The sequence below is a fragment of the Meriones unguiculatus genome, chromosome 2 (genome assembly GCF_030254825.1).
Source record: "Meriones unguiculatus strain TT.TT164.6M chromosome 2, Bangor_MerUng_6.1, whole genome shotgun sequence".
Taxonomy (NCBI): Eukaryota; Metazoa; Chordata; class Mammalia; order Rodentia; family Muridae; genus Meriones; species Meriones unguiculatus.
Genome location: NC_083350.1, coordinates 123,218,047 through 123,234,702, shown reverse-complemented (window position 1 = coordinate 123,234,702; position 16,656 = coordinate 123,218,047). Strand labels below are relative to the sequence as shown.

Sequence of the window (16,656 nt, the reverse complement as noted above, 5' to 3'; positions counted from 1 at the left end):
ACCCAGGTTGCCTTCTGCTATTTGTCACACTCTGGATTTTCCCCTTTGTTTTAATTTAATTTCATCTATGTATGTCTTGGGTGCTAATTCTGAGCACCACAGAGAAGACTATCCTGTCTGTAGAAAGCCTTGGAGGTTCTTTTCTCTGCAGCCCTCACTGAAACAGGAGCACATTTCTCTGGCCTTCTCGCTCCTAACTCTGTTTGTCTCTGCTTACACCCTCTCTGGTAACTCATTTCTTCATTGTATTTCCGCTCTATTCTCTGCTTCTCTACCTATATTTTAAAACTTCATATTTTCCAAGTGGTTGTACTAGTTTAGCTAATTTCTTCTAAAGTGTGTATTTATGCATACCTTCTAATGTCCTCTCCTTTCTTAGACTAAATTCAAACATATTTCTGTCACATTTGGGAAGCCATTTTGTCATCACCCATTCCTTTCGTTTGCTTCAATATCTTGCCCTTTGTGGGGTATCATATTTCAGCTCTCACCTTCCAAAGACTTTAACTCTGCATCCCAAACCTCTAAAACCTGCCTCAAACTTACTTTCCACCCAACCTACCACATTGTGTCTGCACGCCTTCCAATCTGTATGACCTTCCATGCTTCAGGTTTCTCACCTTCTCACTTGCCCGACAATGCTAATAACATATTCCGTAACATCATGTACATGCTGTCTGGGTATGTCCACCTTGCCAGGTACAGCACAAATGTCACTCTTTAGCTTTTTGCTCCCCCAGGTTTCAGATGTACTTTTATCATCCTTATTTGTATTCTGTGGGATATGGAGCATACGACCAACTTACCAAACATATGCCGAGGAAATAATTGAATTTGGAAATTTGTCTTCTCTTAAAAAGTGATTATACATTGTGAAAACATACCAGTGAGACAATAAAGGCTATATTCTTGATGAATAGCCCGTGTTCAAGAATACAATGTGATGCCCATATGTGCAGACAGTTTCTCTCTTTGTCAGCTGTTATTGGATTAAGGCAGCCAACAGCAGAGGGTTGTGCCAAAATTGAGCAGAGGAAGTCCTTTCTCTGGTCATAGTTACTGTCTTTGAAATCATTAGGTACTCATATTACATAAAGTAAACCAAAAAATAGAGAATAAAACAAGAAAAACTACTAAACTATAATTGAGTTTTCAACCCCCCCTTTATTAACATAGTTTATCATATCCTAAACAATTCAGCCAAGTACCACGGTATCTCCCTTAGACCTCGTTTTATAAAGTCATGATGACCTTTCCTAAGAAACAATAAATTCCTTTCCATAAAGCTCCTCAAGTTACTTAAAATGTCCAATTTTTTTTCATGAGGCCGAGATTTTCAATCACAAGTAAATATAAGTTGCCGCATTATAAACAAGGTTAGCTTGATGGGTAAATATTTTAAAGATACAGAAAAATGTTCTTCGGCGATTTCATTAAAGCATAAGTGTGTGTGATGACTTTAGCTATGCTGCAAGGTGTGGCTTTTGTTATAGACATGCATAGTAGGTGTCATAGCTGCTGACTCAAAAACAGTTGGTCTGCCCAACTGTAACCTGCTTACAGACTTTTATAAAATAAGGAGTAAAAAATTAGCATTCGCAAGAAAAGGTCAGTTAACTATACAAGACTATAGATTGCTCCAGGCAACATCGAAATATTCAAGTAACATATTTTTGAAATGTAACTGAGTTATAGAATATAACAATAATAAAGAGCTCAGTGCTATTACGGCTTTTGAAAACTGACTATATTTTTACATTTTATTTCCAAACACTGTGCTGTAGTCCAGATGCCCCTCCCCCCCAAAAAAAAAAGGAAAATAAAAAAGAGGTCCATTCTTTATGATTACAAAGTACTCTTTTGTCATTAGTCCATGCTGAATGATAGTTTTTTACAGCCTGACAAGGGACCAAGTCATCACTACCTGGAGGGAATCAGTTAAATCATTTGAAGATGGCTCTTCTGCTCTGAAGGAAAGTTGGAGCTGACTGCTTGAGAGTTCTCACTCCCCAGGTGGCAAGGGTTAGTGTTGTTGAAGAAATGACAGATTTTACCCTCAGGGTGGGTAGACCAGATTGGAAAATGCACAGGAGGAGAGCTTGTCAAGGTAATTCAGGGAGCAGAGCTGATGCTTTCTAAAGGGGATTCTCACCAGCTCCCTAGATTGAATCATAAATGCTTATGTTTTATAGAGTCATACAACTGTGTGGAAGACAAAGAGCAAGAAGCAAAAATGATATATATATATTTAGAAAGATAGAGAGAGAGAGCTAGAGCGAGAGAGGAGTAGTAGAAGATGTGAAAGGAAAAATATCTGGAAGGGCATGAAACTTTAGGGATGGTGAGCTCATTATTTGTTGAGATGACAATGACATTCTCATTTGAGGAGCAAGTTCTTGGGGGAATAAAGATTTTTTTTAAGACTGTGCTTTAAGGGTGATTGACTAATGGAGTGAGAATATTATATTGCATCAAGTTTCCACAATTACAGGGAGTAGATTTAGTGTCGAACAGTGGAAAATCATGGTTTTGTCACTGGACTGACTGAGTGCTGGTTAGATGAATACTAAAGGGTTCATTCATAAAAGGATACCCTGGGTGCATGCATTGAGGTGTCATAGTGAATCTTATCAGCATATACAATTGGTGTGCAATAATAAAACTTCAATAATAAAACTTAAAAGAGACACCTTGAAAAAAGGATTCATGGCAGTATGTGCATTTGTAAGGATGGTGGAGAGGGATAGGTAGGTGCAGAAGAATTTCCACAAAACTAGACTGCCATTTCTGTTTAAATGGTCACTGTTTAATAACCCTTGAGGAGCTCAGCATGAACTGGATTCTAGATGTCTAATTTGTAGTTTTCTTATAAATGTCTGATCATCCTGACTTCCTCACCATTACTTGGATTGCTTCAAACTGATCACATATGCACATTTTCTACTGATTGAATTTTATATTGTATTATATTATCTTATAATATAGTTCTCAACTCTTCTAGGTTAGCATATTACTCTATAACACGCAAAATTTACATTAACCACATCTGCTTGCTTACATAACCGTATATATAACTACATTCGGCTTAAAAAATAGGTATGACAAAAAATAATGAGCCAACATGAAATAACATTGATGGTTCACTCTGTCTTTCAGACCTTTTATTGAACTGCTTTACATAGGCATACATTTATACGCATACAGGCACTAATTTTCAACATATATGCTTTACATATAGATAATATGTATATTTAAATACATATGTATATATGAAAATATATATGTGAATATATATATATATACTTTTATGTATATATATATGAAAATATAGAACTAATTATTTAAGCTTCAAAGGTCTTATCTAATAGGATTGTTGGTAACTCTATGCTGCAAGAGAAGAAAATAAGAGAATTCTAATCATTTTTTTGAGTATAAAGGATTAAAAAAAAAAAAGTAACAGAGACACAGTTTGAACCCAGAAAGCCTGACTGCTTCACACTCCTGTCCACTCCTGCTATAAAGTATTCTCACCTGGGTTAGGAGTGTAGCAAGCAGCTATTGTACCAACAAATTACATTTTCATCAAAATGTTTGTTAACACAGGTGTCCCTATGTTTCCAGATCATGGGCTTTTGGGTATAAGCACTGTGCTCTATTAATCTTGACCTGTTCAATGTTCACAGAAGTGTAAGCTACTCCCAATTACAGACTGTTTCCAGAGATACTTGAGTCAAAGAGATTTTCATCTTGAAATAATAGATTTTGATCCACAAAATATTTTAGATACAAAAAACCATGATGTTTTCAACCCATAAGATAGATATGTGTTGTTTTTTCTCCTTGAATGTTTTAAAAATAGAATAGAGTGAATGAAGTGAGCCACTCTTCGTTGACACGTGGCATTTTTCGGATTACACTTGTTGAAATTCTTTTCTTTTCAATGCTTTTTCCCCCCCACAGGGTGCTGCTTTAATTAGAATGCTGGCTAACTTTATGGGCCATTCGGTTTTTCAGAGGGGTTTGCAAGTAAGTAAAACACTTTCTATTTTTCTCTTCTCTTTTTCTTGTTATTATATTTATTTTAAGTATATTTCATGCTTTGGGAAATTACTAATACAAAATTACTATTATGATAGAAAAATTTAGGATGTTTAAGGCAGGACTTTGTCCTTCAGTATGACAAACAGAAGTTGTCAAGGGATACTCAGTGTATCCTCAACGCAAACTCAAGCTAGTATACAATTTGGAGGTGTTTAACTGGCATTCACAAACTGAACTAAGTTTTACACATGTCAGATCCTGAATAATTTACACAAGAGCTTCAGAAAACCTGCTATTATTTACTGTCATTGAGACGTTTAAGTAATATGAGAGCAAGTTGTTAGCTTTACTAAAATAACGTAATTTAGAGCTTGCTTTTCAGTCATGTGCTGCCTACCTTGTTTTGCTACTGACATACACAGGTGCTATTTGTCCCACTGAAAATACAATACTTTTCTTTGAAAGTAAAGTGAATCACTTTAAAGAAGGGAGATGATTATGTGGTTTTTGGTTTGTTGTTATCTCTTAGAAATCTGTTATTGTCTAATGAGAGATGAAAAGTTAGTGGATCCTGGAACCAGGTGGGAGGAGAGGTTAGAAGGAACTGGGAGGAGTTTTGGAGTGGAAACTGTAATCAGGATATATTGTATGATAAAACCATCTATTTTCAATAAGGGGTGGGGTTGGACCAAAAGACAATTATATGTACTGCATTTCGGGTAGTAAGCATGGAATTTAAGAATGGATCTGTAAAAACAAATTTATTAAAATATATAAAAAGTATAATTATAGAGAACTGAAACTTTGATTCTGTTTAATCTGCTAGAGTAAATCACACTCCCAGCCACTGTGATTGATGAATTATTTATGATGCATTTTGCTACTTAGAAGTGTCCTTTAAAGTAAATTGATGTTCACCTGAAGTACAATTATGCTAAGACAAAGAGAACAATCAATCTTATCTGTTCCTAGTAAGCTTTTCATTTTGAAATTTAAATAAACTACAACTGGGATCAGGTCATATTTTTGTAGTATAATTCTACCTTTATCCAAAATAAGAGGGGATAAAATAGAAAGGCAAGAGTTAAATTTGATATGGCAAACTACATATTTAATGTAACAAATTAAAAAGCATATAAATTTATTGAAGAATAATTTTCCTTATAAACTACTTTTACAGATTAGTTTTAGTCAGTATTGAAATTTACTTTAGTCAACGCTTTTCATTATGGAGGTCCACAGAATAGCTGAATCCATCGAATGTATTTGCTGAAGGATAAAGATTCTGTTTGCTGAGAGATGAAGGCTCCATTCTGATCACATAGCTGTGGAAACCTTTTTTTTCCTTCACTTCAAGGAGTGCCCTCCATGAATATCAACTGTCTGGAGGGATGTCTTACCTTATTCACAGAGCTTTGTTTTCCCATATTGAATTTGTAATGTGACAATTTCAGAAAATATTTAAGTTTTCATAAAGGCAACATAAATTGAATTTGATTTTTTTTGGTGGCAATCTGATATGCAATCATTTTCTGCATACGATTTTTATTATTTCTCTACTATTACCCATGTTCAACAGATTGAGTGAGTACACTTATTTTGACAGAATGTTTTTGCAGAATTTTTTCTTATCTTGTTGTATTTTCTATAGTATGTAAAATATATTATTTTGAGTATATCCTATATCCCAAGCCTGTTCAGTTTTATCTAAAATTGCTAAAAGAAATACCCATTAAAGTAAACTTTCATTTGAAGCTAGTGTTAACATGTCATTTTATGTTCCAATACTTGATCTGGTTAATTTTCAACCTCGGGACTCTGTTTGTCATCTGTGCATTTCATTTGCCTTGAGACATCTCATTGATCAGGTGGATCTGTATCCTTCAGTACTTGGCTTGCAGCTTCATTTATAGTTATCACTCAAACTGATTTAGTGTATCATCAGCAGTTTGGATTAGTTTACAGTAGATCCTTCTGTCTTGGTGATAAATGAACATCTCTTGTGTACGGAGATGTATGGGGTACATTTTGGAGATGACCTCCTGAACAGACACTTCATGTCATGGTGCTGAGTAGTTTTCGAGTTCATATTAATATGCTTGCCATTTACAAGGCTCTGGGGAGTCTTACTTTACAACTTGTTGAAAGGCCTACTCTGGGATGTCAGCACTTACCTCTGAAGAAAATCTATTAATTATTTTTACATTAACCATGGCTATTCTATCCTGACACATGAAAGTTTATTACTCGAAAACATACTAGGTTTATATTTACAGGCTTGGGAAAACCCAAACTGCAGTTGAGGTGTGTTTTCTTTTATTATTCTTCCTTCTTTCCCCCTTCCCTTTTCCATACTTTTTGCTTTGTTGTTTTTCCTTGAGTGCTCACACAACACCCTCAGGTTGTACTAAGAACAGTGTTGTGATAGCTGTTACTTTGTTACTTATTATCTAACAAAATTTGTGTTCTGCTGATACTTTTTTCTATATGTATGGGCTATCCTAAGCTCTTTCTAGAAACAAAGCAAACATTATTTACAAATATGTTACATATAACTTATCTAGTGAGTTTCTGGGTCAGTTTATATATTCATTTTTTAATAAAATATCTGATTAGAGATGTTTTGTATATTGCACAGTAATTTGTGTGACAATATGTATTTTAAATTTCAAAATGAATATATCCCTCAGAAGGCAAGTGTTCTAGAACATTTTTGAGAAAACTTTTGTTCTTATTTGTTATATAACACAGAGATAAGCTATCAGAAACCAAGGAGGAAATTCAATATTGAATAATGTCTAAAATCAAAGAAATTCTTAATATTTTTGTACATCTTACTACTTTTGATTTTAGTTTAATGTTTAAATGGTTCAGTTTTCCATGTTCTTTAAAAATTATCTTAAATCTCTTGTAAATAAATTTTATTCATAAAATTAATTCATAATTTGGCTTATAAGTCAGCTTTAAATTTTATGTTTGAATCGAAATCTGAACTTGCACAATGTACTGAGTTTAAGCTTTTCTGTTGTTGATTATACATACCATTCATAAATAATATATTTCAGGACACTGCAGTGATTATATTTTTGCAAGCTCTACATATCTACTGTTATATATAATCCATTACACAAAATGATAGCAGGCATTTTGTGGGAAGCTTGAGGCAATAGAATAAGCAGGGAGAAATAATTCTCATTTCTCTTTCTAATTAATGCTGAGCCTCTGACAAGCCATGAAATCTCTCCTGGCCTCTAACCTACAGTTATAGAATGCAAAACTAAATTCTCTAAGATATTTTCCATCTTTCATAGTTTCTAAATATAGGATTTATTTAGGGCAGTTGATCATTTAGGCAACTGGTGTTAGATATTTTTGATTTGGAACAGCCATTTTGATTTGACGGGGGTGAACGATAAAATGCATGAGCAAAGGTGTCTTTCTATACTTGAACTAACAGCGTTCTGAATATTTGACTGGGTGGCCATTGGCCATCAATGCATGTCACAGCGCTACTGTATCAAGCCATATGAACATCTGCTTAAATTGCAGCTTTTGTTAATAATAATCTGTTTTATCAGAGTATGTTGTCTTGGGGTTTCATCTTCACATTAATTGTATTGCATTGCTTCAGATATGTAATATTTTTGTGGTTGATCTGTCGTTATCATCCATGATATTTGGTGAGGGCTTTTTGAAAACTCTTTATGGTTTTCATAGCATATGTTACGATTTCTAAAGCCAAATTTTCTAGGTGTACTCCTTAAGAGTGGAAGTGACTTTGTTTACAAGTCTGAAGGTGTCCTGGAGGTTGGCTTTAAAGAGGATTTTCCTAGTAAAGGGAACAGTGGCTGTCTGTGACATGTACTCAGTGGCTGGCTCTTTGATCACATGCTCCTGAGGGAGGAGTAGCCTGAGGGGAGGAGAAGAGGAAGAAAAGGTGGGATTGGGAGGATGTGAAGGAGGGGCTACAGCTGGCATAAAAAATTAATAAATTGTAATTAATAAAAAATTAATTAAAAAAAAGAGAATTTTATTCCTCTTGTTGGTTATCATTATAGGGGATTCCAGCAAGGGAGGGCTTTCTCTCCTGAACAGTGGAGCTGTTTCTGATACTAAGCAGAGCTAGGTGAATTTAGACCCTGGAAGACACTGTTCTACTTCTTGCCATTTGTTTTCCCATCTATACCCATTCTTCACACAAACACAGTAAAAGGAGTGACTTGACTGGAGTTGAAACATTTCAGGTTAAAATTTTATACTTCAGTCTGTTCTGGTTTTCACAAAAGTTGCTTCTAAGACTTCAAAATCTCCAAGTCTCTCTCTCTTTTGCTTAAAGATTTTTTTATTTTTAAATTGTTAAGATCGTTTATTTTTTAATTTTAATTTTTTATATTAATTACAGTTTATTTACTTTGTATCCCAGCTGTTGTCCCCTTCCTCTTTCCCTCCCAATACTGCCCTCCCTCCCTCTTCTCTTCCCATGCCCCTATCCAAGTCCACTGATAAGGGAGGTCCTCTTCCCCTTCCAACTGACCCTAGCTTATTAGGTCTAATCAGGACTGGCTGCATTATCTTCCTCTGTGGACTGGTAAGACTCCTCTCCCCTCAGTGGGAGGTGATTAAAGAGCCAGCCACTGAGTTCATGTCAGAGACAGTCTCTGTTCCCCTTTGTAGGAAACCCACTTGGAGACTGAGCTGCCATGGGCTACATCTGTGCAGGGGTTCTAGGTTATCTTCATGCATGGTCCTTGGTTGGAGTATCAGTCTCACAAAAGACCCCTGGGCCCGGATATTTTGGTTCTGTTGCTCTCTTTGTGGAGCTCCTGTCTCCTCCAGGTCTTTCTATTTTCCCCTTCTTTTATAAGATTCCCTGCTTAATTACTATCCAGAAAGGCAAAGAGGCTGGACATCAGAAAAAGGAGAAAAGAGAGAACAAGTCAGGAGCCTGACACAGAGGACCTCTGAAAAGCTCTGCACTGCAGACTATCAATGCAGATGCTTAGACTTATGGGCAACCTTTGGGCAGAGTGCAGGGAATCTTAGGAAAGAAGTGGGAAACAGTGAGATCTGGAGAGGACAGGAACTCCACAAGGAGAGCAACAGAATCAAAAAATCTGAGCACAGGGGTCTTTCCTGAGACTGATACTCCAACCAAGGACTATTCATGGAGATAACCTAAGACCCCTGCACAGATGTAGCCCATGGCAGTTCAGTATCCAAGTGGGTTCCATTGTAATAGGAACAGGGACTGTCTCTGACATGAACTGATTGGCCTGATCTTTAATTACCTCCCCCTGAGGAGGAAGCAGCATTTTACCAGGCCACAGAAGAAGACAATGCAGCCACTCCTGATGAGACCTAATTGACTAGGATCAGAAGGAAGGAAAAGAAGTCCTCCCTATCAGTGGACTTAGGGAGGGGCTTGCATGCAGAGGGTGGAGGAAGGGAGGGATTAGGACGGGAGGAGGGCAGGAACCACAGGGGGGATACAAAGTGAATAAAGTGTAATTAACAAAGAAAAAAATAAAATAAAAAAACACTAAAAAAGTATAAATGTATGATTATTGTTTTTAATAAATTAAAATCTGTGATCTACATCTAACAGAAAGCATAAAAATATATGGCATTTTTCTCTCTGAAAAAAAAAAAAAAAAAAGATTCCCTGTACTCTGCCCAAAGTTGTAATACGGGTTCTCATACCTTCAGTTGAGAAGGGAGAACGCTACAATGTTCGTGGTTTTTACACAGTCGTATGATCACGAGTGGGTCCCCGTAACTTCAGTTGAGAAGGGAGAACGCTACAATGTTCGTGGTTTTTACAGTCGTATGATCACGAGTGGGTCCCCGTAACTTCAGTTGAGAAGGGAGAACGCTACAGTGTTCACGGTTTATAGTGTCGGCTCAACCTTCGCATCTACTAATAACCCACATTAGCAACCCTGCCACACTACTCTGTGAAATACTCATTTATTTTCCCAAAGTATTTTCTCCAATTTAGAAAGTTAATTGTCATTTAAGAAATTGTTTTGTCCCTGAAAACCATGTGTTACTAAGGTCCTGTTATCCTCTACCAATGCTACCTTTGTTAAAATTTAGTAAAGACAGACAAACATTTGTAGATAGCTTTCTTTAAGGCTATGGAACATTTCATTATTTTAAGATTATTTCCTATTACCATGCTAAGTAGAGTTTTCTTTTTGTTGTTGTTTTATTGAGAAATCTGAAGCAGAAAATATGCTGTGCCCCTCCCTCTTCATCTTTTCTATTTGGGAAAACTTCAGTGTCCAACGATATTGAATGTCCTTTCCTGTGAAGTATTTAGAATATTTTTCTTGGTTTTTATTTCTTTATGATTTCTTGGTTACTTTGCATGCCTTCTTGGGATCTCTCTTGCTCCCCAAAATAAACGTATGCACTGATAACTTAACAGAAACACAATGCTCACCTTCTACTGTCTTGTTGACAGTATGGACATTTTTTATTTGCCAGAAAGCATATCATTCAATACATATACATTAATTTTTACTCATAAGTAGAAATGCTTATGGTCATCACATATACAAGACCATTTCATTAGTATGTACATTTTTTTAAACTTTGGTTTTGTAACTTTTGTTCAGTTTCTATAGGAAGAAGCCCTATTCCACTTTTGCAGCATAGGATTACTTTAAAAAATAACATGTGTTGGTAAATACTGTACTTAGGCAGAATCCCTGTGAGGTCATTTAGAGCCTCAACAGTTCTTTGTTGTTTGTTTTAATAACCTAAGTTAATAGTTATTTTTTCAACTTTTTTTCTGAAAATAAAGTTACAAAGATGAAATCTTCTATGAACATTGATTGGCTCAGTAACTATTAAAATAATTCATAATATTATGGCTTTTAAAAACAAAAGAAAACAGTGTTATTCTAATGATATGAGACTAGAAAGATCATTATTCATGTTATTATGAGTCGACATCAGGGAATTAAAAATATATATAAAAAAGGAAATCATAAGCTCGATACAGACTCAAATCCTAAAATTCCCATCGGTGAGTGAGTCACCCATCTACTTAGCCAGTGAGAATGAGCCAATGGCTTCTGAAATATGTTTGAATAGAAAAAGATTTTTCTTAATTAGTATTTAACTGCTCTTTTCCATAAGGTAACCTATAACAACATGTTTGGCTCCAATTATCAGGGTGGAAATTGCTTATGCAAATCAATGTAAGCAATGAGGTGTGGATAAAAGCAGAAAGGAAATATCATTATTATTGGTTTGTGCTCATAAAATTCTGATAGCCTGAGGGTAATGACAGGCACAAAGCCATGGTGATCATCAGCAGCAGCGACACCCTCAATAGCCCGTTCCAGCGGCGTGTCATGTGTAAGTATGGCTATCTGAAGTTTTTATTTGAGAATTACAGGTTTATGTTTGTGCGTACTTGTTCCCTTCACGTGAGTTTTTAGGCAAAATAAAGAAACATCAGGATAGAGATAGTACATCGCAGGTAGTAGGGAATATTTATCACGATGCTAAACGAGTCACTAACCGTGGAGTTACCCTCGAGAGTTCGCTCGAATGTGCCTGTGCTGCCCTTGAAATACGGTGAAGGCTTACATATTTTGCAGGCATCAAGGTTAATTTTACGTAATGATTTGTTGTGATCATTCACTATCATGCAACACTGATACCACTGCAGATTTTTCAAACACGGGGTCCACCTTAGTCAGCCTTTAATTTGTCAAATAATTTACTGCAAGGGTATAGTGGAAAAGTCCATTGAAGCATGTATGCGCATTTATTTGTAATGCACACAAATAAAAATTCTCTTATTTTAATTGTATTTATTTATTTATTTTTTTACAATTTATTTACTTTGTATCCCAGTGTAGCCCCCTCCCTCATCTCCTCCCAGTCCTACCCTTCCTCCCTCTTCTCCCCCTATGACCTTCCTCTAGTCAACGGACGGGAGGGGGTGTCCTTCTCCCCTACTATCTGACCCTAGCCTATCAGGTCTCATCAGGACTGGATGCATGTTCTTCCTCTATGGCCTGGCAAGACTGGAACCCCATGAAGGGTGATCAAAGAGCCTGGCACTGAGTCCCTGTCAGAGACACCCTCTCTTCCCCTTACTGGGCACCCACATGGAAACTGAGCTGCCTATGGACTACATCTGAATAAGAGGTCTAGCTAGGCTTTCTCCATGAGTGGTCCCTAGCTTGAGCACTGGTCTCTGCAAGACTGCCTAAGCCCAGATTTGTTGTTTCTGTTGTTCTCCTTGTGAAGCTCATGTCCCCTCCAGGTCTTTCTATCTCCCCCTTATTCCATAGGATTCCCTGCATTCTGCCCAAAGTTTGGCTATGAATCTCAGCATCTGCTTCAATAACCTGATGGGTTGAGTCAGAGACCCCCTGTAATAGGCTCCTGTCCTATCTTCTCCCACTCCCAATGTTTACCCTGTTTGCCCTTCTGAGCGAGGATTAAGCATCTTCCCTAGGGTCCTCCTTCTTGTTTAGCCTCTTTAGGACTATATATTTTAGTACGTTTATCCTATATTATATGGCTAATATCCACTTATAATTGAGTATATACTATGTGTGTCTTTCTGCTTCTGGGTTACTTCACTCAGAATGATCTTTTCTAGTTCTGTCCACTTGCCTGCAAATTTCATGATTTCCTTGTTTTTAATTGTTGAGCAGTAGTCCATTGTGTAAATGTACTACAAATCCTGTATCTGTTCCTCAGTTGAGGGACATCTAGGTTGTTTCACACTAGCTGCAAAAGTGAGAGGTGGGGACATTTTTGCACTTTGTAACACCCTTGTAGACTATTATATTTGCACTACTTTGCTGACAGGCAGGCATAGATCCCCTTCAGGTTGTTGTTTAGTAGAGTATAAATTTAGAGGTGGCAATATTGTAATTCATAATACAACTGCTCGTAGCATTGATGCTGTGATCCATAATTGCTACATAGGAGATATGTAGAAACCAAAGTGGTGTGAGGCTATGCTATTGTCTGTAATTTAAAGCAGGCAAACAAACAAAAACCCTTTCCAAATCCTGTCAGGTTGTTTTGATTTAAAATACTCTGTTTCATGCTATATTTGACAACCTCTTATGAAAAAAATGTACTAATTTGTACACGATTTACATTCATTAAATAGGGTGATGGATTTTTAAAATATGTAAAACACTTTTTTTCCCTGAATAAATAGCTGGATGCATGTCTAGGCAAGCCACTTCTGAAGGTGAATTTAGGGTAAACACACATTTAAAATTTCTCACTCAGAATGGCTTGCCAACAATTATAAACCACCATTGTTCTTATATCACCTCCAAGTAGCTTTATTTTGTAAATGTCTCATTTTTTTTCTTGTTTTTTAAATGTCATGTGAATGCCTGAAACTTCTTACATGGAACATGGTTGATAATGGCTTGGGTTCCTATAATACAAAATTTAGCAACAGAAAAAAACTTAGAAAATGACTTTTTCCTTTCCATCTTTTACTCTCATCTGCTAGAATTAAATTGCAGACATTCTTCTTGTTTTTGCATGAGACTTTTGTCCTAAAAGCTCTGTACTCATATACATTTAGTCTTATGTTTTCTAAAAGGGAAAGGTTGGGTATGGCTCTCATCTTATCCCCTCTTCTGATGAAATAAAAATTACACTTACATCCTGTATTCCATTGTATTCATTTCTGTACCTCTAGACTACTTGTCTGTATTTAACCCTCCCAACCTCACTCCTCATACCTTCTATCCACAACACAGTCAAAACTAAGCACATTTACAAAATAAGCTTATTGTGTTTTCTATAAACTGTAAGATATAGTTTTATTTACTGTCTAGGGATCACCAAGATGATGTTTACAAGTCAGTGTTTGCTGAAATAATCTATTGACATACTAGACATAATTTTCAGTTTCATACAACACAATAAACTCCAGGAGATTTAAATAGAAACGAATTTAGCAAAAGGACCAAGAGTGGTCCATCACGTCACTGACAAGGATGGGAAAACAAAACTCACCAAATGGTTATGATGAGACTTAGAAATCAAGGTAACTTGCCGAGGTCACACCACAGAGCAGCTGACTCAGCTGGAGTCAATACTGTGGCTGTCAACGTCCTATCTCAGGCTATGGTGCTTCTGCTTCTCACGTGCTTTTAATTACTTCTTACAAATCATCCACTTGTTGGAGAACAGGCCACATGCTTATACTTTAGCTGCCAGAGGAAGTGAGAGGGAATATTTAGCATTTTGTCCTTTCCAATTCAACACTGAGGAGTTCTTGCCTTCCTCCTACATTCCACACTGAGTTATTGCCCCTACATGAAAATGGAGCTCAAATCCTGGAAAGCCAAAAAGTAAGAAATGCTCCCTAAGATTTTTTTTTCAGTTATAAATATTCTTGATAGAAAGCAACAACATTTCAATCCTTTGCTTCAGCCTCTTTGTCAAGTCTTCAGAAAAACCACTGCTTGAATTTACCTGATCATCTGAAGACTGTCTTAATGTAGAGGGTCGGCATTCTGCTTTTTGGCCCAAAGTTGAGTGCCTCTGCTTATCATGGAAATGTACACAAATGAATCTGATCTATCCAGAGCTAGGCCCTGTATTTTCTTATGAGCTATGTTCTGCTTTTTTAAGTCTTGTCCCCATTGGGAATCATTTGCTTTCATACACATGATTTCATAGTGTATGAAACCAATGACCCTACCTTAAGCTGTATTAGCAGGATTTTGAGGAAACGCACAATGTGGTTTTGATTTTGCTTCAGGATTTGAGGGGAAAAGCATCATGACTTTTAGAGGGCCAAGAAGGGATGCTCTGGCCTTTCTCTGTACAAGTCTCTGCTGAAGTGGTACTTGGAATTCTTGCTGCCATCCAGCCTAAAAACAATAAAGTTAAGGCATAAATAAAGAGTACCAGGGCTCAGCTCTGTGATGTCTCTAACAGGAAGGAAGAAGTTTTGCTGTTTTAAAAGTCACTGTGCTTTGGGCAGTTTTGCTACTTGTCTCTCAACACAGAGAAAACACCCACAGAGATTTTATTGGGCCATTATCTATGTCCCCAGGAACAAGCCACTCACACGGTCAATTCTCTATTCTATTCTGTTACAGGACTTATTAAGATTACAAGAATTCCACAATTATTTTCATGTCTTAGATAAGAAGAGTGCTTTACTTCCCGAGCTCATTTGCTTCACTTTTCCCCTTGTCATTTTTGCCTAATTGCCTCTCATACACGAAACATCATGAATCATGTCATGTGTTAACAGAAGAAAGTAAAAAATTGTCTCAGATGCAGTAGTCCAATCTTTTGATGGCATTAAATGTTAAGATATATATTTGACAAATATTCACTGTAACAATGAGTTAGGTCCTATATTATGCTCTAAAGAGGACATCTTGCAAAAGCCTAATAAACACAACCTAATAGACACAAGTTAATAACTGCATTATCAGTTATTAATAGAGTTGTGCTATACATTGAGTAATGTATCATAGGCATATATTGAGTAACTTCTGCATACCAGGCTCTTTAGAATGATGTTGGTTAAACAATAATAAACTGGGGTACAATATTCCTCAATTCCCTGAAGTTTACATAGAAAATGTGGGCAGCCAGACAGTAGACAAGCAATTGCAATTTCAACATGAATTGGAAAAGTTCTTATGTAGTACAATGAATATGAATCTAAGAAAGATAGTTTAGAATTAAGAAATGGATTGGGTGGGCAGTGAAGAATGCCTGGGAGAAATTTATCAAAAGTTAGTCCTGGAGGATAAACTGAATTTAAGTGGGTAACGGACAATAATATCTAGAAAACTGTATATGCAAAGAGTTGGAAAAGATATGTTAGGCTCAGTCAAACATATCCAAGTGTCTCAGGGGAGGCAATGGAACAAGAGGAAAACAGATGAGATCAAAAAGGTTTATGTTTGAGCTACATGATATAGTTTTGATATTTGGAGAATACCAGTGTTTCATATGAGAATTTGATTAAAAGTACCCTGGTTTCAAGGTCTACCATGATTATAGCTGAAAGAGCTAGAGCAGAGACAGTGGTACTTGGATTCTTCCAAGCAACATTCAGGAAAATGATCATCAATGAAGTGAGGTGTAATGGGAGGATCTTGGCGAAATGTTTCGACCACAAATCACCATTTGAATGTGGGGGAAAAGAAAGACACATTAAAATAACTTTCTAGTTGAGGAAATGGAACGTTATCACTGTAAAAGGCTGCCAGAAGCCTTTGCCTAATTGCCTCTCGAAACTGTATGTGGAAGAGCAAAGGCCACGTTTTTAATGTGTCTCTCACTGAGTTTACAGCACATCTTGGATGTTGGGTTGGGAGGCAGTTGTATGCAGAACTTGTTTGTGATTTACATGTTGGCCCAGTCTTTGATTTGTTAATTGGTGATGTGGTGTTAATTGAATGAGATAACATAACAGGGGCTCACACTATGTTAAAAACTTGACAAAATTCTTTCACGTGTGTTTTACTCCTCGTTATGACCAGTGACACTTTTTTTCCTTTTAACCAGTTTTTTCAACCTATAGTCTGAAATTGTTAAAAATATTGTAAGAGATAACACCTATAGAATTCTCAGAGTGTA

At 36.5% G+C, this 16,656-nt stretch overlaps 1 protein-coding gene across 2 annotated transcripts in view; it reads left to right on the top strand.

Moving 5' to 3' along the window:
* The window catches only part of Trhde (thyrotropin releasing hormone degrading enzyme), a 471,067-nt gene that overhangs the window by 327,666 nt on the left and 126,745 nt on the right, over positions 1 to 16,656 (top strand). For both annotated transcript variants that reach the window (XM_060378067.1, XM_060378066.1), the window contains exon 7: positions 3,961 to 4,026. In XM_060378067.1, the coding sequence (XP_060234050.1) occupies positions 3,961 to 4,026 (66 nt within the window). The remainder of the gene's footprint in view (positions 1 to 3,960; positions 4,027 to 16,656) is intronic.